The sequence below is a fragment of the Hyperolius riggenbachi genome, chromosome 3 (assembly GCF_040937935.1).
Source record: "Hyperolius riggenbachi isolate aHypRig1 chromosome 3, aHypRig1.pri, whole genome shotgun sequence".
In the NCBI taxonomy this organism is placed as follows: domain Eukaryota; kingdom Metazoa; phylum Chordata; class Amphibia; order Anura; family Hyperoliidae; genus Hyperolius; species Hyperolius riggenbachi.
In genome coordinates, this window is record NC_090648.1 from 299,422,182 (window position 1) to 299,445,801 (window position 23,620).

The 23,620-nt window shown below is 41.7% G+C and overlaps 1 protein-coding gene and 1 long non-coding RNA gene across 4 annotated transcripts in view; one reads left to right on the forward strand and one right to left on the reverse strand.

Annotated features, from left to right (window-relative positions):
• Positions 1–23,620, reverse strand: part of LOC137563722 (protein kinase C-binding protein NELL2) — a 391,218-nt gene that overhangs the window by 264,461 nt on the left and 103,137 nt on the right. For both annotated transcript variants that reach the window (XM_068276574.1, XM_068276575.1), the window contains exon 3: positions 15,688–15,838. In XM_068276574.1, the coding sequence (XP_068132675.1) occupies positions 15,688–15,838 (151 nt within the window). The remainder of the gene's footprint in view (positions 1–15,687; positions 15,839–23,620) is intronic.
• The window catches only part of LOC137563723 (uncharacterized), a 125,254-nt gene that overhangs the window by 38,968 nt on the left and 62,666 nt on the right, over positions 1–23,620 (forward strand). For both annotated transcript variants that reach the window (XR_011030420.1, XR_011030419.1), the window contains exons 2-3: positions 2,175–2,255; positions 2,505–2,636. This is a non-coding gene — a long non-coding RNA (uncharacterized lncRNA). The remainder of the gene's footprint in view (positions 1–2,174; positions 2,256–2,504; positions 2,637–23,620) is intronic.

Consider the following 23,620-nt stretch of genomic DNA (forward strand, 5'->3'; position numbering starts at 1 on the left):
CTTAACCACCCTGGCGTTCTATTAAATGTGCCAGAGTGGATGCGCAGCACTATTTTTTTGATTTTTTTTTTCCTATCATGTAGCTAGCCTAGCACTAGCTACATGATTCCCCCCTCCCTGTGGCGACCGCCCAGCCCCTCCAATCGCCGCTGGCGCGTCTTCCCATAAGGAAATCCCGTTCTGAACGGGATTTCCTGTAGGGCTTCCCTCGTCGTGACGATTGTGATGTCATCGACGTCGTGGCGTCATCGGGAGTCCCGATACACCCCTCAGCGCTGCCTGCCACTGATTGGCCAGGCTGCACATGGGGTCTCGGGGGGTTGGGGCCCTCTAACGCGGCAGGTAGCGGCACATCGGCGGCGGGAAGCGGCGATCAAGGTAGACACACAGCTAGCAAAGTGCTAGCTGCGTGTATTAAAAAAAAAATTAGCGGCACCCTCCGATGGTAATGAACGAGCTGTGCTCGTCATTACCGCCAAGGAGGTTAAAGAGACTCTGAAGTCTCTGTAAAATGAGGTTTTTATTTTAAAAACCTCATTAACATTGTCTCTCGATCACCCCAAACTCAAGGGGGTACATGGCAGGCAAAATCCATGACTTTCTTGGTCCTGGAGTTCCCCGCAGCCTCTATGTGCGTTAATCAGCGTGAAGAAAGACTGAGGGGCGGGGGAGAGGCGGCGATCCGGGCTGATTGACGCACATAGAGGCAGAGCTGCTCTGCCTCTATGTGGAAAGAGCCCGCGATTGTACCCCGTGAGTTTGGGGTGATTGAGGGGGGTTTCAGCCACGGTTCTGCTGCGTTTTAAGAGGGACAAAGCAAAATACACTACAATGCAAGGTAGGGGCCTTCTAAAATGGATTTTTTTAATCCACTGCCAGAATTCCAAGAGAGCGAAACTTGCTAATTCAACTCATTCTTATTTTGCACTATGCTTGTAGGACGTTTGTATTATTATTATTATTATTTAGTATTTATATAGCGCCGACATCTACCGCAACGCTGTACAAAGTATATTGTCTTGTCACTTAACTGTCCCTCTGAGGGGCTCACAGTCTAATCCTTACTATAGTCCTATCTCTATATTGTGTAGTGTATGTATCGTAGTCTAGGGCCAATTTTAGGGGAAAGCCAATTAACTTATCTGTAGGTTTTGGGGATATGGGAGGAAACAGGAGTGCCTGGAGGAAACCCATGCAGACACGGGGAGAACATACAAACTCCTTGCAGATGTTGACCTGGCTGGGATTCGAACTGGGGACCCAGCACTGCAAGGCGAGAGCGCTAACCACTATGCCACCGTGCTGCCATGCTATTGATTGTATAAAGTGAGTTCTAAATGGGCCAGATCACAATAGTTTTACATTACTCGAAGTGCAGAGGGCCCTTACTGTTCCTTTTATGTCATTTTTGTGATTTTAAGATGTGTTTCATAAACCTTACTATTTTACTATTTCAAACTTAAACTATTTCAACTTTTAGACTTACTATTTTAAGTCTATTCATGTATCCATGTATAGTGTAGAGCAGGGGCCTCAAACTCGCGGCCCGCGGGCCATTTGCGTCCCTCGATACAATATTTTGTGGCCCTCACCGGCAAAAGCTTCCTTATAGTTCACTTCAGTGCTCCCAAGTAATCCGCTGCATCCCCGCCGCTAAACGAGGGCTGCAGAGCCCCCAAATCGCCCGGGGGGCAATACGCCGGCATTTCCTGGAAGGGGCAGAGCTTTCAGCATCAGCTCTACCCCTCCTGACGTCAATCGCCGCACGGATCGCCGCCTCTCCCCGCCCCTCTCTGTGAAAAAAAGAGTGAGAGGGGCGGGCAGAGGCGGCGATGCGCCATGATTGTGAAATTCCTTATGCGGCCCAGCCGCATCCTGACTTTGCCTCGTGCGGCCCCCAGGTAAATTGAGTTTGAGACCCCTGGTGTAGAGTGTCTACCAGTTTGGTTATTAAATTCATAAAGCTTTGAAATATGTAGTTTTTTTCAGTTTTTTTTTTTTACTAAGCACTTAGTGTGGTGCTTTTTTTTTTTTTAGCTACTTTTTTTTAGCTACTTAGCTCTTTTTTAGCTACTTGTTTTGTTTCTAGCAGAATTGCATTTGTATGACCATCATCACAAGAGGTAACTAAAACTGAAAATAAGTCTGTAACTCAAACTCTTCTCACCCTACAGAATTCTACCATCTCCTCCTCATCCAAAATTGAACTGAGTCTGTGTTTTTGAGCTGCAATCAAAACTGGCTTTATTGACAAAGTGAGTTTGCACTTACAAGGGATTTGGCTTGGAAATTGCTTAAATAACACAGACCATAGAGAATTAATTAGGCACTGTAACAATTGATAAGACCATGTAAGATTTGTACACATATGCAAGGCTTAAACGCCTAGTGGGGATTGGAATGTGATCCTTTAGGTGACATTGCAGGGCTGAGGCTGCATACGAGGAGCAGAAGTGATGTTAGCCGGAGTGAGTGGGGAGAATAATGCTCATTTTGCCTGACAGATCAACAGACCGAGGCATCGGGGAGCACCGGGGGCTGCTCGGCCAAGTTTCATCTAGCATGTATGCGAGGCTGCAAAGAGTACATTATATACAGCTGTGTGATCTATTCACCCTTAACAGTCTCCAACTATGGTAAGCTTTACTCACTAAACTACAATGAAGGAAGAAAAATGAATCGTTTGAACATATTATTATTATTATTATTTAGTATTTATCATCTTCCACAGCACTGTACAAAGTATATACATATAGTCTAGTCACTAACTGTCCCTCGGAGGAGCTTACAATCTAATCCCTGGCATAGTCATATGTTAATGTATATATTATAAAGTTTATGTATCGTATTGGGGGTAGCCAATTAACTTATCTGTATGTTTTTGGGACGTGGGAGAAAACCGGAGGAAACCCATGCAGACACGGGGAGAACATACAAACTCATTGCAGATGTTGACCTGGCTGGGATTCGAACCGGGGACCCAGCGCTGCAAGGCAGGAGTGCTAACCACTATGACACCGTGCTGCCCATATAACATAATACCACAGATAAACAGGAAAAGGTGAATGGAATTCAGTATAAAAATGATGCAATGTATTAATTTCAGGTATATAAGTAACACTGCTTCAATTCAGAATGAAAATGGCAATTTTATTACATGCTGGAAATCTGCCATATCTAAAACACATAAAACTCAAAAAAAACCCTGAAGGGACATAAATAGAAAGTCCAGTCATTTTAATAATTGCTGTGAAAGTACAATCTACTTTAGTTAGAAAAATGGTCAAATCAATGTTCCAGTTCAAAAAGCCCTGCAATATCAAAATTGATGTATAAATAATATTTTGCAGAAGCCTAAGAGGTTTTGCCTTTTTCAGCAATGATATCACTACTGTTAGCATGGGGGGAGACACTAGAGAGACTTATGCAATTAAATCAATCTTAGGGAAACCTATCTTTAGGTTTGCAAACGGGGAGGAGGTGCCCTAACGTGTTATGCAATGAGTACATGTGGGTAATGAAACAGTCCTACCTCAGGTAGGATGTTGAAAGATGATAATTGTACTGGACACAGGAAAAGACAAAACATTTTGCGGTATCCGCCCACTTCCTCAGGTCTACAGTACAGTGTTTTATGCAGCTACATGCCTGGACTGTGAGCACCTAGTCTGAGGAAGCATGCAGGTCCTGCAAAACACATCATAAATTCCTGTGTCCAATAAAATTAAACCTCCTACCTAAGGTTTAATTACTCACATTTACTCATTGCATTATACACTGTGGTGTCTCCTCCCATTTTGTGTACAGTTTTCCCCTCCCCCCAGGGGTGCCCCTGTGATAATTATCCAGTGGACATTTTTCTGGAGTGCGATCCAACCTATCCTGAAGAGGATACCCAATCCATGTGAAGATGGCATTCTCCACCTGGCATTCTCTTCACCGTTGCGTGAAAATACTACACTATCTGGTGCTCCTGGTGTTTTCGGTTTCCTTTCTCCTCTCCTGGTTCCTGAGGTTCATCAACCGAAATTCATCGACCATACACCCCTTATTATCTTTAGGTTTAAATTGTTTTTGGTTTCCCACTACTGAGGGGCACATACAAACCTCCTGTGCTACCCATGGTCCTATCACCAGTGTCCTTTATTGCACACATTGCAGATAAACATGCCAAAGATAAGGTGTTGCCAGACCACCCTGAAAATGGAAGCCCGTCCTGCTACAAACAGCTGGAAAATCCAAATGAACATTGCAAATTTGAGATTTTATTTATAACCCAATGGAGGGCTGGTTTTTATTCTGCCATTTGTCAAGGCATGCCTGAATATGATTGGTTGGCCCTTGATAATTTAGTCAGTGTAAACATTGATTCAATTTAGTGCCTTACTGTAGAGAATGTTTTAATTTTTCTAGTAACCAATTAGCTTATCCCTTTCATGTCACTACCGCAGGGTACATGAAGAGGGTGCTGATAGGTCACTAGGAAAAGAATGAAACATTTTCCAAAGTCATATTCTTTACACACACACCATAAATTATTATTAAGGAAATAATGAACAAAGCATATTTTCCACAATAGAGGCACTAATTAAGATGCTTGAGTTGCCGCACAAGCCACAGTGGATTGTTCTTCCTAACAACTAAACCTATTAAATTTTAAGCTAGTACATGAACTGGGTATTGGACATCACAGCATAAAAGACAGAAGACAGAGGCGACAGATGTTGACAGATAAGTGCTCATCCTATTTTGTGGTATGATAACTCTATACTGGCAATCAGCACTGCATACACATTTAAAACAAAAAATAATAAGAAAATCATAAAATTCAATCAAAACAGTCCACAGTACAAGCAGACATTGATTTTGCGATACAATTTGTAGCAATTTTTGATTTGTTTGTGTTTTTCTTGTCAACGTGCTTGCTTTATTTTGAGATTGCATATTGTATCAGGGAAATTGACCTTATTGGCACTGTAAAAGTGTACCGTGCAGTGTTACATTTTTCTGTGTGCTACCATTGACTTGGTATTTATTTAAGTATTTATATAGCGCCGACATATTACGCAGCACTTAGTAAAGAATAGAAGCCCAAGCACAAACTTTTTAGAGTTCTAGTGCACTATGCTGAAATAATCTTTACTATTTCCTCTAAGAACCCATGCTAAATATGTATTAGATTATTCAAAACAGTAAATTAACAAATATTCCTGCTCTATGCCTAAAAATAACCACCTGGAAATTTTGTTTTCTAATCTGAAGTGACAAATTATGTCAAATTAGTGCAATTACTGTAACATAGTATATTAAAGTAAGCAGCTCACGTGAACTATATATTATGGGCTATGCTAACATGTCTCTGAAATAAAATAAATTATGACAATTATCACAAATATTAATATGCATTTGAATTGTGATGCATACATTACTATCAATATTTTTAAATAATTAATTTAGTTACAGTTAATGACGTAAATTAACATTAATATGGATAACAAAAAGTAACCAAAACGATGAAAAATACACAGCTAGAGGTTGTCTTCAGTGAAAACTACACTCTGCAGGTTTATAGAATATAATGATAAGAACGTCTCTATTTCTTAGAAAAGCCACCTAACATACTAATGACCATTTGAAAGGAAAGGGGTGTACACATGCCTAATGGTTTTTGCCCAGAGTGCCTCGTGCTCAATCCCTCAGGTGACAGTTTGGGCACTGGGTGCTGTACAGAGGCATCTGCTGTACAGATATGTTTCTATGGAGAAGGAAGGAGGGATGACAGCACGTCTCCTGGCTGGAGGAGTACAGAGAACAGTAGGTTTCGGGATTGATATCTTTTACAGATCTGGTGTTCTCTAAATGAGAATGGAGAACACCTGTAATACACACGTGATTCTCATCGAGGCGGCTGTTGGCCAACTTTTAGTCTAATATCATGTGTAAACATATTTAAAGTGTGAAAGAAATTGGAAAAAGTATAATCCAGAAGGTCTTCACACTCAAGTATAAACAGTTCCTTGTTTATTCAGCAATCACGACAAAGATCCACTCCCAAAACCAACAAATCGTTTCGGGGCCCCGAGGGGTCCCCTTTGTCAAGATAACAGCACCTGCTGTTTAATTTTCTGGCCAGTTTTCCCCTCAATTGTAGGCACTAATTAGCTTCAGTTTTAGATCCCGGAGCAGTTGCTTAGAAGCAAGAACGTTACTTAAAGAGGAACGTAAGCAAAAAGGGGAAAAATAGTAAATAGATACATTGCAAAGTGAGACGTTAAAAATAGAAGAGCGTTCAAAAAAATGATTGATATTTGACATGTAATTTGTTCATTTTGTTTGATCCCCAATCAGCCTGCACGTCATTATCTTTACTACTGGAAGACATGAGAAAAACAGACAGCGCCAACTACCATTATCTATAACCACAATCCCTAACAATGAGATAGGCTAAAAGTTTGTTTTTTTATCGATATACATATGCACAGAGGGAGATACTGGTTGCTTGGCAGTTGGAAACAACCATTATTTCCCACAATGCAACAAGGATCCAAGGCTCACAGACAGGAAACTTTCAGGACCTAGGTCTTGACATCACACTGTGAGAGGTGTTTCAACCCAATATCAGCCATACAGATGTCCCTTATGATCTATTTGAGAAAAAGGTAAGGATTTCTCATGGGAAAGGGGATATCAGCTACTGATACGGACGAAGTTCAATCGTTGGTTAAAGTTCCTCTTTAAAATGTGCCTAAAGTTGATAAAGGACCACTATCCTTAAAAAAAAAATGTTAAATTTAAAATACATGTGTATACATACACATAAGATGTACATCTGTCCAAGAGTAACATGGACTATAAATTTTTTTCGTATGTTGCTGTCTCCTACAAGTATCTATGTACAGATATCATCCAGCCCGTTTGCAAACAAGCATTTCTGACAGTTGGACTGTCACTGCCATCCAGAAAGTGTTTTTGTAAGAATTTGTGAGAATCCCCGTAAGGCATTCTACTAGTCAAAGTTTCTCAGAAATGTCAGATTTACCATACCTACTGTAAGACACAACACAGGAAAAAGGTTATTGATAGTGCATTTTACTCCGGGGCAAAAGTGCATCTAATATGTATCTATTTTATATTGCATTATCCTTTGCAATAATGCTCCTTTAATTGATGTCCTAATTCCAGAAAATGTAATAAGCCCTGCAGTTAATAACAGATGGCAGTTCTCAATAATGCAATAATGAGACTCAGCAGTCTTATGGAAAAATCTTCATCACTAAGTAAGTGGAAGGTCCCACACTTTGACCATGTAATTTTTGCCACTTGATTTGTTGTTATGTTTCTAAAATCTTGATATCTACAGATTGTAAGCATTTGCCAGGGTTCCCTCCCTCCTTGCCTTTCAGCACATCCATTATAATGTGACCTTGAATTACTGTATCTATTACTCCAGTGCATCCGTTGGCATTGTGTACCTTTTTGCTTATTGTCTGAATTGCATTGACCGTCACCCCTTATCAATGTCTGTAACCTTATTTTATTGTACAGCCCTGCGTAATATTTTGGCGCTATATAAATCCAATAAATAATAAAACAGATGTGCATTTGTTAATAATGCAGTTTGTTTACTTTTTTTTTTCTTTTTTTTTCACCCAAAGCTTTTAATGAACACTGGTGTGACACATTTCATTTTAACTTGGCTGTTGTGATGATGATCTTCTGCCTCTATTACTGTTTGAATCTATGATGCACAATGTGTAGGCAGGTCACTACAGAAGCCAAAAACTCAGCATGACAACATGGCAAACTGCGTTTTATTCTCAGTAATAATGATGAGGCAACAGCATTTTTTCCTACTTATTCCTGGAAAACAGTAAAAGTCCCGTAATGTTTTAGCAAACTGCTTATAATCATACGGTGCATATAATGAATTGCTACTGCAAAACACCCTAGAGGATCTTGTGAATTTTTACAAAGCACACTATAATTTAATTTATAGGCAAATGATCAGCTTAATGTAATGTCACATAGTGAAACCAATCCTGCCATTTATAGAGCTCGGTATTTATTGCTATTTACTAGCACATAAAGCCTTTTTTTCATAGCACATCAAGTCAATCTAATGTGAAATTCCATATCTGTGCATACAAACCCTTCTATCACTCAACAATTTATTGGAGACAATTATGGATACCAGGTGCCGTGCTTGATAAATACTTAACTAAACGCCAAAGAAGCCAACGTTCATAAAAGATCTAAGAATAAGTGAGAATCAGGTTTTGTTTTATGCAGATGTTTAAAAGAAAATAAATGCCAGGATAAAGGGAAAGATTAATAGTTTTTGGGCAGCTTCATCCTAAAATTTCTTTAGTGAAGACAAAGAATAACCTATTTTTAACTAATGTTTTCATATAGCTTTGATTGTGTGTACAAAAATTTTCATTTTACAAATAAGTTTACTTTGAAGAAACAGCAGTGTGTGACATCACTGATTATAGCTCCTCAGGGCCACCAGTGATGACATAAGGCTGGCCCCAGGCTAAATGTTTAGGTTCAAAAGCAAAAAGCAAAAGCGCCCCTGATTGTGCATAACTTGTTATTATTAAAAATAAAATGATCAGTTATACTTACAAGATTTCAGTCAGACAAAGCTAAACAGAATCCAGCCAGGTTAGAGCAATGAGGAAGTGGAGAGAGAGAGTCCCCGAAATGTGATGTCATCCTTTCCCTTGTGGTTGGACGGATGAGCAGCTACATTGGAGATGTCAAAATCTGGATAGAGGGTCACAGTCCTCCTGGAGTGGTGTCACTGGTCATAGCGGTCACTTCCTTACCACTCCAGCCTTTAGCTCTGTGTGACTGCAGAATCTTGTGAGTATTTTGTTTTAAAAAAAAAAAAATCCTGCATGATCACGGGTGTAAAACGTGCCATGTTGTGTGGAGCTACACCTGATCATATTGTTTGATATATTTCTTTGAAGTTTCTAAAACAAATTAATTGGCTGCTTATATAACTTGCCCGTATCCTTTGGCAACCAGCACTGCTATTTACATTTTTTTTTTTTTAAAGTCAAATTGCCAGTTTAGTCTGCTCCAGAGCGGTCGATGAGGAGGTCAATTTCCTGCAAACCAACAGAGTGACAACAAGAAGAAATCTGAAAATAAAAATACAGGCAGAGGCATGGGCTTGCTGGCTCTACTGGCTGTAATTTCAGATTTATCTCATTCAAAAAATACTTCTATCTTATAAGCAACAGAGTGCAAAAAACTCACACTTTAAGATAAAGGTGAAGACCAGCATGAGCAAGGTTAATGACATGAAATCAAAAGACCTAGATCAATATATATGCTTTGAAAAATGATGCAGATATTCCTAGTAAAGAGTTTAGTCTTTCTATACTGAGCAATCAGAATTGTTTGTGTAGCCCTAACATTGTTGCCCATTGACCATACTGTGACCTTCATATCTCTAGAGCAGGTCTTCCTAACCCTGTTCTTAAGTACCACCAACAGTGCATGTTTTGTAGGAAACCACAAATATTCACAGGTGAGGAAATTAGTGTAGAGTAGTGCTGATTAACTACGTCTGTGGATTTCCATAAAACATGCACTGTTGGGGGTACTAGAGGATATAGTTTGGAAGAACACCTGCTCTACATAGAGTGCCAGGCTACCGCATACAAGAACTGGGGCAAACATGCTGCTGTAATGCAGTGATATGAGAAATCGTAATGCCAAACATGAAACAAAGTTTTATGTGGATTTCCTAGTGGTGCTGCCTGAGGAAGAAAAAAAAAGCATTATTGCAAGCAAGCCCTGACATTCATTATTTGCAGAGTGCCTTTATCATCAATACACAGAATTCTTGCCATTTGTTAACAAATCAGACATTTGTCGAGGATCACCAAAGCCAAAGAATCAACGATTTATACCAGCAACCAAAAGATGGTCCCCAATTCAAACTATATCCTTCTTGTTAATAAGTTTCTCTAAGTAAGGAAAAACCCATTCAACTATATAAAATGCTTTGCAGAGTATCTCATTATCTCCTTCTTGCTACACAGAGGGGTCACAAGCCTGAGACCACTTTCACTTAAAAGTGGAAAGCCCTTAAACAATAGAAAAGAATAATCATTACTTCTTCACTGAGATAATTTAAATGGCTCTTTATATTCGAGGCATTGTCTAAAACGTCTTTGCAAGCAATCAGTAACAGAATTTTGATCCTTCTAAATCCCCATTTGTAACAGAGTTTCTTTTAAGTTGAACTGCAAGCTGAGAGCTGAATGCACAGATGAAACACAATATATGTCTCTAGCCGACAAAATATATTTTTTATAAATTCTGTTAAAGCAATCCAGCAATTTAGACCCAAAACAAAGGATAACAACATATCCTGTTACATGCATCCCTCTGCAGCTGATACTACACCAAGAACACAACCCACTTTCAAACTTCTGATAGAACAAGACAGGTCAGAGATAATTGATGAGTCACCACTTTCTTCTCTCCTCCTATAAAAAAAGCTTGATTAACAGGATTGTGCAATGTTCTAAAATGTGATTGGCTCACATTGTAGCTCTGCCCCTCACAGTAAACTGGGTTGGCATTCCACAAGCTAAGACAAAATCAGATATTGGCTGCATATGCAAAGACTTTAAAGGAACACTATCAATTAACGTGTTTTTTAACCTGAGTTTGAGAGAGTTGCTGAAGTGCTGGTAAATAATGATACATTTCATTTGCTTATCTCTTGTTTACTGTAACAAATTCCTTTCACTCTGAACTGATGACAGTCTGCTCATTTTGTGACAGGAGAGTGAACAATGAGGGGAGGGGGATTCCCTCACGGTTATCTCTGTAAATGTGTGTGAGAGAAAGCGTTCAGAAGCTGCCTGTGTTTCTGAGCTGTCTGCAGAGAGCAGAGGAAATGTAACCTGTTTTAAACATTAATTGTCAGTGACTCAACAGCTTTTCATACCTTTTTTGCTTTCAGGGAAAAATACTCTGTAGCCTGATATGCAAAAAACAACACTGGCTGTGCATTGAAGCAGACACCCCTTTGCAAATGATTTGTCCCAAAAGAGTTAAAGCCTATACAAAATGAATTAAAGCTTTTGCCTTTCACATGAAAAGTAGAAAAAATGTTTACACAGCTACTTAAAGAGAACCAGAGGTGGGTTTGAAGAATATTATCTGCATACAGAGGCTGGATCTGCCTATACAGCCCAGCCTCTGTTGCTATCCCAAACCCCCCTAAGGTCCCCCTGCACTCTGCAATCCCTCATAAATCACAGCCACGCTGCTGACAAACAGCTTGTCAGAGCTGGCTGTGTTTATCTCTATAGTGTCAGTCTGCTGCTCTCCCCGCCTCCTGCAGAACTCCAGTCCCCGCCTGCATGCCTTCCCTCCCTGCTGATTGGAGGGAAGGAACGGGGGCAGGGACCGGAGCTATGCAGGAGGCGGGGGAGCAGCTGAGACTGACACTACAGATGTAAACACAGCCTCACAGCATGGCTGTGATTTATGAGGGATTGCAGAGTGCAGGGGGACCTTAGTGGGGTTTGGGATAGCAACAGAGGCTGGGCTGTATAGGCAGATCCAGCCTCTGTATGCAGATAACATTCTTTAAACACACCTCGGGTTCTCTTTAAACATTATTTGTACATTGTCATTTTAGAACACTAGGGTATTTCCCTACGCAGAGTGCTGATGAGAGTGTCTCGGCAGTCCACTGAGGAGATCTCCCTTCAGTTAGGGGCATACCTAATATTGAGGGTACTACTGGCTACCTAATGCTAAGGGACATCTGTAGCTACGTATGACATGAAAGAGAAGTAAGGGAGAAGTGACAGCTGGGAGAGCCAGCATTCTTGTGGTGCAGTTTGGTGGGGGTTTGTAGGTTCATGGAGGGTGAAATCTAAGGAGCCAGGACATCTGTGCCTATAGGCACCTGTGAGGTAAATCTGGGCCTGAGCTAATACGTTAAACATTTAAAAAAAACACACAGAAAACTCATTTTCCTACCTATTGTAGCCATTAAAAAAAGCAATGACTATTCATATTGTCATACTTAAAGAAAATGTGAAGCAAAAAAAAACCCAAACATATGAGATATTAAATGGTATGTGTAGTACGGCTAAGAAATAGAACATTAGGAGCAAAGAAAAGAGTGTCATTTGTTTTCCAGTGTAGGAAGAGTTAAAAAAAAACTCAGTTATCTATGCAAAAGAGCTTCTCTGACCAACCTGGGTTGTACACAGTCCTGCTTTCTGAAGAACTTAAAGGGAACCTAAACTGAGAAGGTGATGGATTCTTACTTTTAAAATAATACCAGTTGCCTGACTCCCATACTTTTAGCCACAGCCCCTGAACAAGCATGCAGATCAGGTGCTCTGACTGAAGTCAGACTGGATTAGCTGCATGCTTGTTTCAGGTGTGTGATTCAGCAACTGCTGCAGCCAAAGAGATCAGCAGGCCTGCCAGGCAACTGGTATTGCTTAAAAACAAACATCCATATCCCTCTCAGATTAGGTTCCCTTTAAAGAGAACCTGAAGTGAGTAAAAAACTCGCTTCTTTTCTTACATTCAGCAGGGGCATGTGTTCCCCTGCTAAACCGCCGCTATCCCGCCGCACAACGGGGGTCCCTTACCCCCCAATTCCCCCCCTGCAAAATCTACGACCAACTTGGTCGTAGATTTTGCTGCTCCTAGAGGCAGGGCTAACGGCTGCAGCCCTGCCTCACAGCATGTCTGTCAGCGGCACATCGCCGCCTCTCCCCTCTCAGTGAAGGAAGACTAAGAGGGGCGGAGGAGAGGCGGAGATACGCGCTGACAGACGCGCCTGAGGCAAGGCTGCAGCCGTTAGCCCTGCCTCAATCAGGAAGAGATCCCCGGCGAGGACAGAGGGGATTTGGGGGGTAAGGGACCCCCGTTGTGTGGCACGATAGCGGCGGTTTAGCAGGGGCGCACATGCCCCTGCTGAATATAAGAGAAGAAGCGAGTTTTATACTCGCTTCAGATTCTCTTTAAACAGCCAAGAATTAGTGAGAGACAGCTTGATATAAGGTTTTACTGCAGGGAAGTACAAAGGCTCATTATTACTCCTTTGTTTAATAACTCAAATAAACAGAGTGTGGTTTCTAATCTGCAAATATGACAGAATGATGCAAGGTTATTAAAAAAAAGCTATATAACAAAATAAAAATATGGGACTCTTTTCTTTGCTACTAATGTTCAATCCACTTCCATACTACACATATTAGTATTAACTTTTTTTTCACTTCAGGTCTGCTTTAACAGAGAATAATAGAACAAGGAAGGAAGAGCATGCCTTAGGCTGCTTTCACAGTGGGATGTTAAAGTCCCACGTTACAGCAGCCTTTAACGCAGCCCAACTCACAGCAATGAGAAATCAATGTGCTGTTCACAGTGCACACATTGAGTAGGAGTATAACGCTGAACGTTAAATTTAGATGCGTTAGAATGGTTGCACATGCTCAGTAATGTTTTTTGTTTTTTTTTAATTTGATGCATGCGTCGTTTTCGTTCGATCACTATGCGCCAAGAAGTACGCATCAAGTACGCATCAAGAGATGCATAACGCAGTTCAATATAACGTCCAACTTCAATACTAACATGCGTTGCATTAGGGGCACGTTATGCGACCTTAACGTCGCATCAAACGCAACGTCTTAGTGTGAAAGAGCCCTTAAAGTGTACCTGAGGCGACATGACATGATGAGATAAACATGTGTATGTACAGTGCAAAACATATTGAAGAGAATCTGAGGTGAAAATGTATGAAATAATGAATTGTATGTGTAATACAGCTAAGAGTAAGAAATAGAAAATGAGTAGTACGGATTTGAGTCTCATGTTTCCAGTACAGAAAGAGTTAAGAAACTTCAGTTATCTATGCAAAAGAGCTTCTCTGAGCTCTCCGACTAATTTAGTCAGAAAGCAATGCTATTTTCTATAGCACTTATCTCAACCTGTCTCTCACAGTTTGTTCGTTTAAGGTATTTCTGCAAGGAAGTTCAAAGGATCATTAGCTCTGCTCTGTTTCATTTCATTCAAAATAATGAGTGTAGTTAAAGTGGACCCAAATTAAAAATACAAGATTTCAGAAATAAAATCTATTTTCTAACTTATAATAATAAATAGCAGCTTTTTTCAGCTGCATGATGACAAATATAAAATATTTTACGTTTATTGGAGGAACCCCTCCCTTCCTTTCATATTGCCGGGACAGAATCCGGCAGACTGGTGGAGGGGATAAAAAATAAAAACAAAACAGGCTGCTGCTGATGATGTCACAGGGGAGGTAATCTCAGCTTGTGTGAGATTTCACATAGACGACGCCCCTGTGAGGGAGGGTAGCGGATGAGAAACACACTCATGATCTAAAACCTCCTACTAAGCTTAGAAGTAATGGCTGCCACCTGTATAACCCTGGTTCTGAAAAGAGAAGGATGAAAAGCATGCACTGAAATGCTCATAGGCTTGAAGGAGTGTTTATTTATCTTTGTATGTGTCAGAGTGGTGCAACTAAATATTTTGAATAAAAAAAAATGTTTGGTTTGGGTCCTCTTTAAACTGCAAATATTCGAGAATGATGCAATGTTATAAAAAAAACAGCTGTATAATTGAAATAAAAAATATGAGACTCTTTTCTTTGCTACTAATGTTCTATTAATTATCCGTACTACACATAAAATTCTAAAATATCAATTTTTTTCACTTCAGTTTTTAATTACCAGGCTGTTCTACTGGTTTTAATTTCTAGGCATGGAAGTGACAGCTTCTGTCTTGTCGGTACCTTGTTGGGAATATAGTGAACATCACTGATAATAACAGCCATAAAAGTTTTCCTGGCAGAATACAACTTCTGAGAGCAGAGGGAGATAACAAACATGAAGTATTGACCCTTTTTCTAACTGTGTAACAGGTATAAGGGTGGCACTGAGCAGAGGCAACAAAACATTCTGTTCGTAAATGTTTAACCCTTTCTGGACCAGCACCCTCTGCCCCCTTAAGGACCAGAGGGTGCTGGTCCAGCAAACCGCTGCTTCCCGACGAATCGCCGCAAGTTACCGTCGCTCCCGCCGGACACGCCGCTCTGTCCCCGCCGCAGGCTGCTCTCTCTGCCGTCGCTATGACGGCAGAGTGCTGTGCGCCGGTCAGGAGCCGCTTTCATTGGCTCCTGACCCTGTCACTCCATGTAAGCCAATGGGAAAGGCTTACATGAATGACAGGTCCAGGAGCCAATGAAACCGGCTCCTGCCCGGCTCACAGTGCTCTGCCATCATAGAGGCGGCAGGGCATCACATTGCGGCGGGGGCAGAGCGGACCGAGCGACGCTGACGGGCTGGGGCGCGCGGTCAATGGGACGTAGAGCTTACGTCCGGTCAGGACCGCAGCGCCCCCTGCCCGCCGTAGATTTATACTCGCTCGGTCCGAAAGTAGTTAAATATAAAATAAAACCATGGGATATCTATAAAAGTCATTTTTAGGAGTAGGAGGATAAACACAATAGTTTATCTCATCAGTTTATTTTCACCTCAGGTTCACTTTAATGGTGGGTATAAACCAGTGAGCAATTTAGTTGATTGGGCTCTACCATAAATGAAACATTAATTCTCGAGGGACTTAGCCTTCATAAGAAAATGACAATCGTAAAGGATTTACCTGTGATCAGACTGATGAATGGAAAGAATGACACCTGAATTTAAAGACGCCTGTTTCAAGGTCAGCAGTATAGTAAATTCATGTTTATTCCTCAGTTTCTGAAAGAGTTTTTCTGATGTTGCAGTTGGCGCTTTTAAATTTCTGGAAGTGTCTGAAAGAAAGGAGTAAAAATATGTTTCACTTTATGTTTGACAGTTGCAGTGTAAACAGTGAATGCGCTCCATAAAAATATATCAATGTAATGCCAGAATATACAGCTATCCAATCGAGTAGAACATTTAATCCATAACGCTAGTCTCTAGCCAATGAAACGTGAGCTGGAACAGTGTACAACTATATGACCTTCAATATGTTTACAGGCTTCAGTGTGGAAAATGAAAGATTTCAGTGAAATATTGATGACTGGCTTTTATCATTGCACTTGGTTTCATACAATATTAATGGGCACTAGCTAGGGCAGCGGTTCATACGACATTGACATGAATGGAACATTATATGCGTCTCTTCCTATATTTGCACATATAGATCAAACTAGATTGATTTTAAATGCTGTGGGATTTATTTCATTTCTTACACCAATTGAAAGGGCTAGTGTCTAAAGTATTGGGGTTAACAGATGGAGTAGAGGGCTGAATACTTAGCCTGTAGATTACATGTTTAAACCATGCCATATGCAGTTATTCAGTATACTGTATATTCAGGTGTTATCAAAGTGTTAGTGTATGTAGTCATGTGCTTAAAATGTCTTAATATTAGACCCATCAATGATATTTCATAATCCTGCCGTATCACCTCCAGTATGTACAAAAATACGCCTTTTGTAGCTAAATGTTAAAGCTTAAAAGGACACATGAAGTGAGAGAGATATGGAGTCTGCCATATTTATTTCCTTTTAAGCAATACTTGTTGCCTGGCTGTCCTGCTGATCCTTTGCTTCTAATGCTTTTAGCCATGGACCCATAAAGCGGAATATAACCCTGCATTTCAACTTTGCTCTAAAACATTCTTTACAGTATATTATATGCAACCAGCATTTTTTTTTTTACTAGACCAGCATTGGAAGGGTTACACAGGGCTTTAAAGTCCCTGGAGATTTTTGCAGACGCATCCGAACTTGAGTTAGATACTTTTTGTTTACACAAATGTATCTAAGTGTTTATTGTGACTCATCTCTCTCACTGAGAAGGAGTTGGAGGACAGCCAAAGAGTGTGTAACATTTCTAAATATATACATATAACTAAATAGAATGTAACTATCTGAACGTCTGCACGGAACTTAAAACCTCTGTGTTTAACCCTTCCAATGCTGGTCTAGTAAAAAAAAAATGCTTTTTGCATATAATATGCTGTAAATAATGTTTTAGAGCAAAGTTGAAATGCAGGGTTATATTCCGCTTTAACCACTTGCCGACCGCACACTCATAACGTGCGTCGGCAAAGTGGCAGCTGCAGGACCAGCGACGCAGTACTGCGTCGCCAGCTGCAGCCTAATTAATCAGGAAGCAGCCGCTCGTACGAGCGGCTGCTTCCTGTCAAATCACGGCGGGGGGCTCCGTGAATAGCCTGCGGGCCGCCGATGGCGGCTCGCAGGCTAGATGTAAACACAAGCGGAAATAATCCGCTTTGTTAGCATTTGTACGGCGCTGCTGCGCAGCAGCGCCGTAAGGCAGATCGGCGATCCCCGGCCAATCAGCGGCCGGGGATCGCCGCCATGTGACAGGAGACAGCCTGTCACTGGCTGCACAGGACGGATAGCGTCCTGTGCAGCCGGATCTCCAGGAGGGGGCCAGGTAGGAGAGGGAGGGGGAGGATTTCGCCGCGGAGGGGGGCTTTGAGGTGCCCCCCCCGCCACCCACAGCAGGCAGGAGAGATCAGACCCCCCCAGCACATCATCCCCATAGGGGGGAAAAAAGGGGGGCAATCTGATCTCCCTGCCTACACCCTGATCTGTGCTGGGGGCTGCAGAGCCCACCCAGCACAGATCACTCAAACCAGCGCTGGTCCTTAAGGGGGGGTAAAGGGTGGGTCCTCAAGTGGTTAAAGAGACTCCGTAACAAAAATTGCATCCTGTTTTTTATCATCCTACAAGTTCCAAAAGCTATTCTAATGTGTTCTAGCTTACTGCAGTACTTTCTGCTATCACAGTCTATGTAATAAATCAATGTATCTTTCCCCTGTCAGACTTGTCGGCCTGTGTCTGGAAGGCTGCCAAGTTCTTCAGTGTTGTGGTTCTGCTTTGAACTCCCCCTTCCAGGCCCCTCTCTGCACACTGCCTGTGTATTATTTAGATTAGAGCAGCTTCTCTCTTCTCTCTTATCTTTTACAAGCTGGTCCTCTGAGCTGGCTGGGCTTTCACATACTGAGGAATTATAGACAAGGGCAAAGCTGTTTTCAGGAAGAAAAGAGCAGCCTGAAACTTCAGTGCATGTGAACTGCAGGGGGAAAGAAACACACAAATGATCTCTTGAGATTCAAAAGGAAGGGTGTATACAGCCTGCTTGTGAATGGATTTATTTTCTATGTGTGGACATACTGTACATCAACATGCTTCCTGTTTTGGTGGCCATTTTGTTTGTTTATAAACAAACTTTTTAAAACTGTTTTTAACCACTTTTAATGCGGCGAGGAGCGGCGAAATTGTGACAGAGGGTAATAGGAGATGTCCCCTAACGCATTGGTATGTTTACTTTTGTGCGATTTTAACAATACAGATTCTCTTTAACAAGCATATGCAGATCAAGTGTTTGACATTATTGTCAATATTAGCTGCATGTTTGTTGTTGGTGTTATTCAGACACTACTGCAGCCAAATAGATCAGCAGGACAGCCAGACAACTAATATTGTTTAAAGCGGATCCGAGATGAAAAACTAATTATAACAAGTGACTTGTCTATATATCTTAGCTAAAGTTTAGATAGTTTACACAGCAAATCTAGCTGCAAACAGCTTTAATAGAATAAGAATAGTTCTTTCTGTGATACAATGACAGCAGACATGTTGTTTGTAAACATTACACAGAGGCAGGCTTATCTGCATCTTGAGCAAAGAAAACTAATCCCCCTCCTCCTTTCTCCTCCCCTCTGCCTCTGAAATCTCTGGCTAGTAATACCTCCCCCTCCTCCTGCCCAGACTGGGCTCCCATGAGCCCTTGCTACTGTCTGAAAGTGCCTTGGCTCTCTGAAAATCTGTGGGAGTGGTTTATTTAGTTTATAGGGAAATAGAGCATTAAAACAAAAACAAAAAAGTATTTGGCTTGAGGAATGCCCTATAAACAATAGGAAAGGAACACAATTATGCAATGAGTAAAAGTTCATCTCGGATCCACTTTAAAAGGAAATAAATATGTCAGCCTCCATAGTCTTCTCACTACAGTTGAGCTTTAAATGTACATCTTCTCTACAGCACTGTTGTTCTTAGTATCTCTTTCTCTCTGTTTTGTCTATTTCTACTGCTTGTCAATTCTATGCACTCAAGCAGACACCTAGTACTAAATAGTACTGAGTTGTTGAACAATTTGAGTAACGTGCCAGTTTTCTACAAGCTTAAAACCAGCATTGCAGGCTTATATTATTACTGATGTAAGCTTAATTTTAAACATATTATCAACATTAAAATATATACACTATAGTACACTAAGGCCCAGTTCACATGTTGCATTCTCTGTAAAACAGGAAAAATATGGAACAAATGCGTTGCACTGCATGTTATGCAACTGTTACACTCCATACAGTTAAGCATACAGTTCATGATAAGTTTGCTTTACTGCCACTGTTAATGCGTGCATTATGCTGTAATGCAGTGCATGCATGGCGTTGGGATCCTGTAATCCATTGGATCGCATCACACAGGTGAACTCTGAATGTCGCACAGACTTACTATTGCAGTGCAACTCTGCATTAAGATGCCTCTGTAATAGCACACTGTAACTCCCCACTGTTGAACAGGTCAAAAAGGAAATATAAACTGAGAAGAACCAGGAGGCTGTCATGTTTTCTTTAAAAAATGCCAGTTGCCTGAATAAACTTCTCTTCAGTGGTCTGTTCTTCATATTCCTCTCTCACCCCAATTTGAAAATGAAAGCACGGCATAGGATCAACCCAACAGGTTAACCTTTGTTTCCAGTGGATTGTGATTCACATCTGCAACCAGGGAGAAGCCGGTGGAATCAGAATCCCTTTTTTCAGTATATACACTTATATATGGCACACTGCATTGGCCTTTATTGCCTCAGGCCAACTCTATGCCAGTGCAAGTCTATTGGGCATTTTATACTTGCATGGTGCGGCGGACGTCCTCAATCTGCTGTTCGGGTAACGCTGGCATAACATCGCAGTGGTGGCCAGCTTGTGCGGGAACGTGCAGAGAGCTGGAAGTCATGTATGTCTGTGGGGCTGTGCAGATTTTAAAACTGCTTGCCGCACTCATCTACGTCACACTTGCACAGAAGCATATCTTGACCATACACTTCCATGCAATTCTACTGTCAGCCTAAGGAAGTGAGCATTAGAGAGAGTCACTTCCTGCATGGATTGCACATTGCCGCGGTAATCCCCAAAGGCTATTTTTAGCATTGCGATGCGATCATCGCTACGCTGGTTATCAGTGTGAAACCGGCCTCACTGTTCAGGGCTCCTTTAAAGCGGATCCTAGATGAATAACTACAAGAAGTAACTTGTCTATATATCTTATCTAAAGTTTAGATAGTTTACACAGCAAATCTAGCTGCAAACAGCTTCAACAGAATATGATTATTTCTTCCTGTGATACATGACAGCGACTATGTTCTGTTTGTAAACATTACATACAGGCAAGCCGATCTGCTCTCCAGCCCTCAGCCTGTGAAATCCCAATTCTCCCTCCTCTCCTCTGCCTCTGAAATCTCTGGCTAGTAACACCTTCCCCTCATGCCCAGACTGAGCTCCCATAAGCCCTTGCTACTGTCTGAAAATGCCAAGGCACTGGAGAAGCTGTGAGTGAGGCTTGTTTAGTTTATAGGAAATTACAGTATTAAAACAAAAAAGTATTTGGCTTGAGGAATGTCCTATAAACTATAAGAAAAGAACACAATTATGCAATGAGTAAAAGTTCATCTCGGATCCACTTTAAAAATGTCATACTTTATTACAATGCAGAATCACCTTAATTTAAGGAAAGCTTAGTATACTGAGCATTTCTCCAGTCCACATGATCAAGAACACTGTCTTTATAAACTTCAAGGCAGAAGCAGTGCATTGAGATTAAAGTGGAACTCAGAATAGCACACTGAAATTGGATCCGTGCTGCTACATCAATTTATTGAAGGACATCCGAGGTGAATAAACTGATGAGAAAAACAATTGTATCTATCCTCCGTCTCCTAAAAAATACAATTTTTTAAAGATATCCCACAGTTTTATATTTAATCTAGTTTTTAAGTTTTACTGTTTAATTGTCTCTGCTCAATGACACATGCACTGAAGTATACTGGAGCTCAAATCTATGAATTATTGACCCTTTTTATCTCTTTCCTGCTCTCAGATGCCACTTACTGACAGGAAAGTATTTTATGGCTGTAATTACTTATCAGTGAGGGTTAAGCTATAGTGTGACCCAGTCTCGACCTGGAAATAAACTGTCACATTCATACCTGATGTTTAATTCTTTCAGGCAGAGAAAGAAAAAAAAAGGAACACATCCTAGTTATTTGAGTGCTTGTCACTGTACATACACATGTCTCATCATGTCACATGTCACCTCGGTTGGCCTTTAGGCCTCTTTCACAGTAGGACGTTAAAGTCGCATCTTATAAAATTTTATAACGCAGACTAACGCACAGCAATACAAAGTCTGTGTAACATGCACAGTGCACACGTTGCGTTGTGTGTAACGTGTAGCAATATTTAGAAAGTGCTGCAAGCTGTGCATTTAGCAATAAATTTGCTGCGTTATGTGTGTTGCACATGCTCAGTAATGTTTTTTATTTTATTTTTTATTTATTTTTTTAATGTAACACATGCGCCATTTTCGTTCCATCAGTATGCAACGAAAACGGCACACCAAGAGACACACACAACGTAGTGCAAAATAACGTCCAATTGCATAATCTACATGCGCAACGCATGTAGATTATGAAATTGGACGTTATTTTACACTGCGTTGTGTGTGTGTGTGTGTGTGTGTGTGTCTCTTGGTGCGCCGTTTTCGTTGCATACTGATGGAACGAAAATGGCGCATGTGTTACATTAAAAAAAAAATAAAAAAAAATAAAAAACATTACTGAGCATGTGCAACACACATAACGCAGCAAATTTATTGCTAAATGCACAGCATGCAGCACTTTCTAAATATTGCTACACGTTACACACAACGCAACGTGTGCACTGTGAATGTCGCACAGACTTTGTATTGCTGTGCGTTAGTCTGCGTTATAATTTTTTATAACGTGCGACTTTAACGTCCTACTGTGAAAGAGGCCTAAAGGCCAACCGAGGTGACATGTGACATGATGACAGACATGCGTATGTACAGTGCCAAGCACTCAAATAACTAGGATGTGTTCCTTTTTTTTCTTTCTCTGCCTTAAAGAATTAGGGGCATGTTGTGCGTCTTTATCGTCGCATCAAACGCAAAATCCCACTGTGAAAGAGGCCTTAAAGTAATGCTAGGGTGATCCACCCCCCAGACACCTCCCCTCCCCCTTTGGGCTTGATTCACTAACCGGCGCTAAGTGTTAAGTGAGGAAAGCACTAACAGTCGTGCAAAGCTACTTCGCGCACAGCCCCGCTCAGTGTGCGTGCAGCACGCATCGCGGGCAATAGTGCGCAGTGCAACGATAACATCGCACCCGCTGCCCTGTAAACATCGCATCGGTGCGATGAAAACGGCACACCGCATCAATGTGCTGCTTTAGGGGTACCCGATGCGCTTATTACCCACAATGCGCGCTGCGCACGCACTAAGCGGGGCTTCATTCTATGTTTGGGGCGCAAACCACCTAACGCCCAGGTTTGCGCCCATTAACTGTTAAGGCTCACTAACCGGCATAGCAGAGCCGGATTAAGGCTGAATGGGGCCCTAAGCAGACTTAGGGCTGGTGCACCGAGCTTGCGGCTGCGGATCCGCTTGGTCAATGTATCTCAATGGGGTGGTGCACACCAGAGCGGGAGGAGTTTTGCAGAAACAAATCCTCCCGGGGTGAGGCATTTTTTGGATTGCGGATGCGTTTCTGCCTCAATGTTAAGTATAGGAAAAACGCAAACCGCTCTGAAAAACGCCTATTCAGAGCGGTTTTGCCTGCGTTTTTGTTACAGAAGCTGTTCAGTAACAGCTTTACTGTAACAATATATGAAATCTACTACACCAAAAACGCTTCACAAAACCGCAAAACGCTAGCTGAAACACTACAGAAAAAGAAGAAAAAGCATTTCAAAATCTGCTAGCATTTTGCAGATCTGCTAGCGGGTTTTGGTGTGCACCAGGCCTTACAGATTGGACCCCCCCCTCGACATGCAGCTGACTCTGTAGCAGCACCTCATCCAGCCCAGACGAACAAGCGAGCAAGCAGCGGCCATTGCTATGGTGATGTGGCCACATGCGAGCCCCGCACTCTCCAGCCCAGCCTGTACAGTCAGACGTAGACTGATGATGTCAGCAGCGTGACACTGCTGAGATCAGTCTACGTCTGACTGCACAGACTGGGCTGGAGTGAGCAGAGCTGGCACGCGGCCACATCACCATAGCAACAGCCGCTGCTTGCTCGCTCGTTCGTCTGGGCTGGATCACATGCTGCTGCAGAGTCAGCAGAGTGCTGAGAGGAGTATCAGGGAGCGGCTGAGAGCAGGGGCATTGCTAGGGTCCCAAAAGATTAGGGGCACCTAAGGGTACACCCAGGGTCGGACTGGGACACTAAGGGCCCACCAAGGAAGTTTCAGCCCGGGCCCCCCCCCCCCCCCC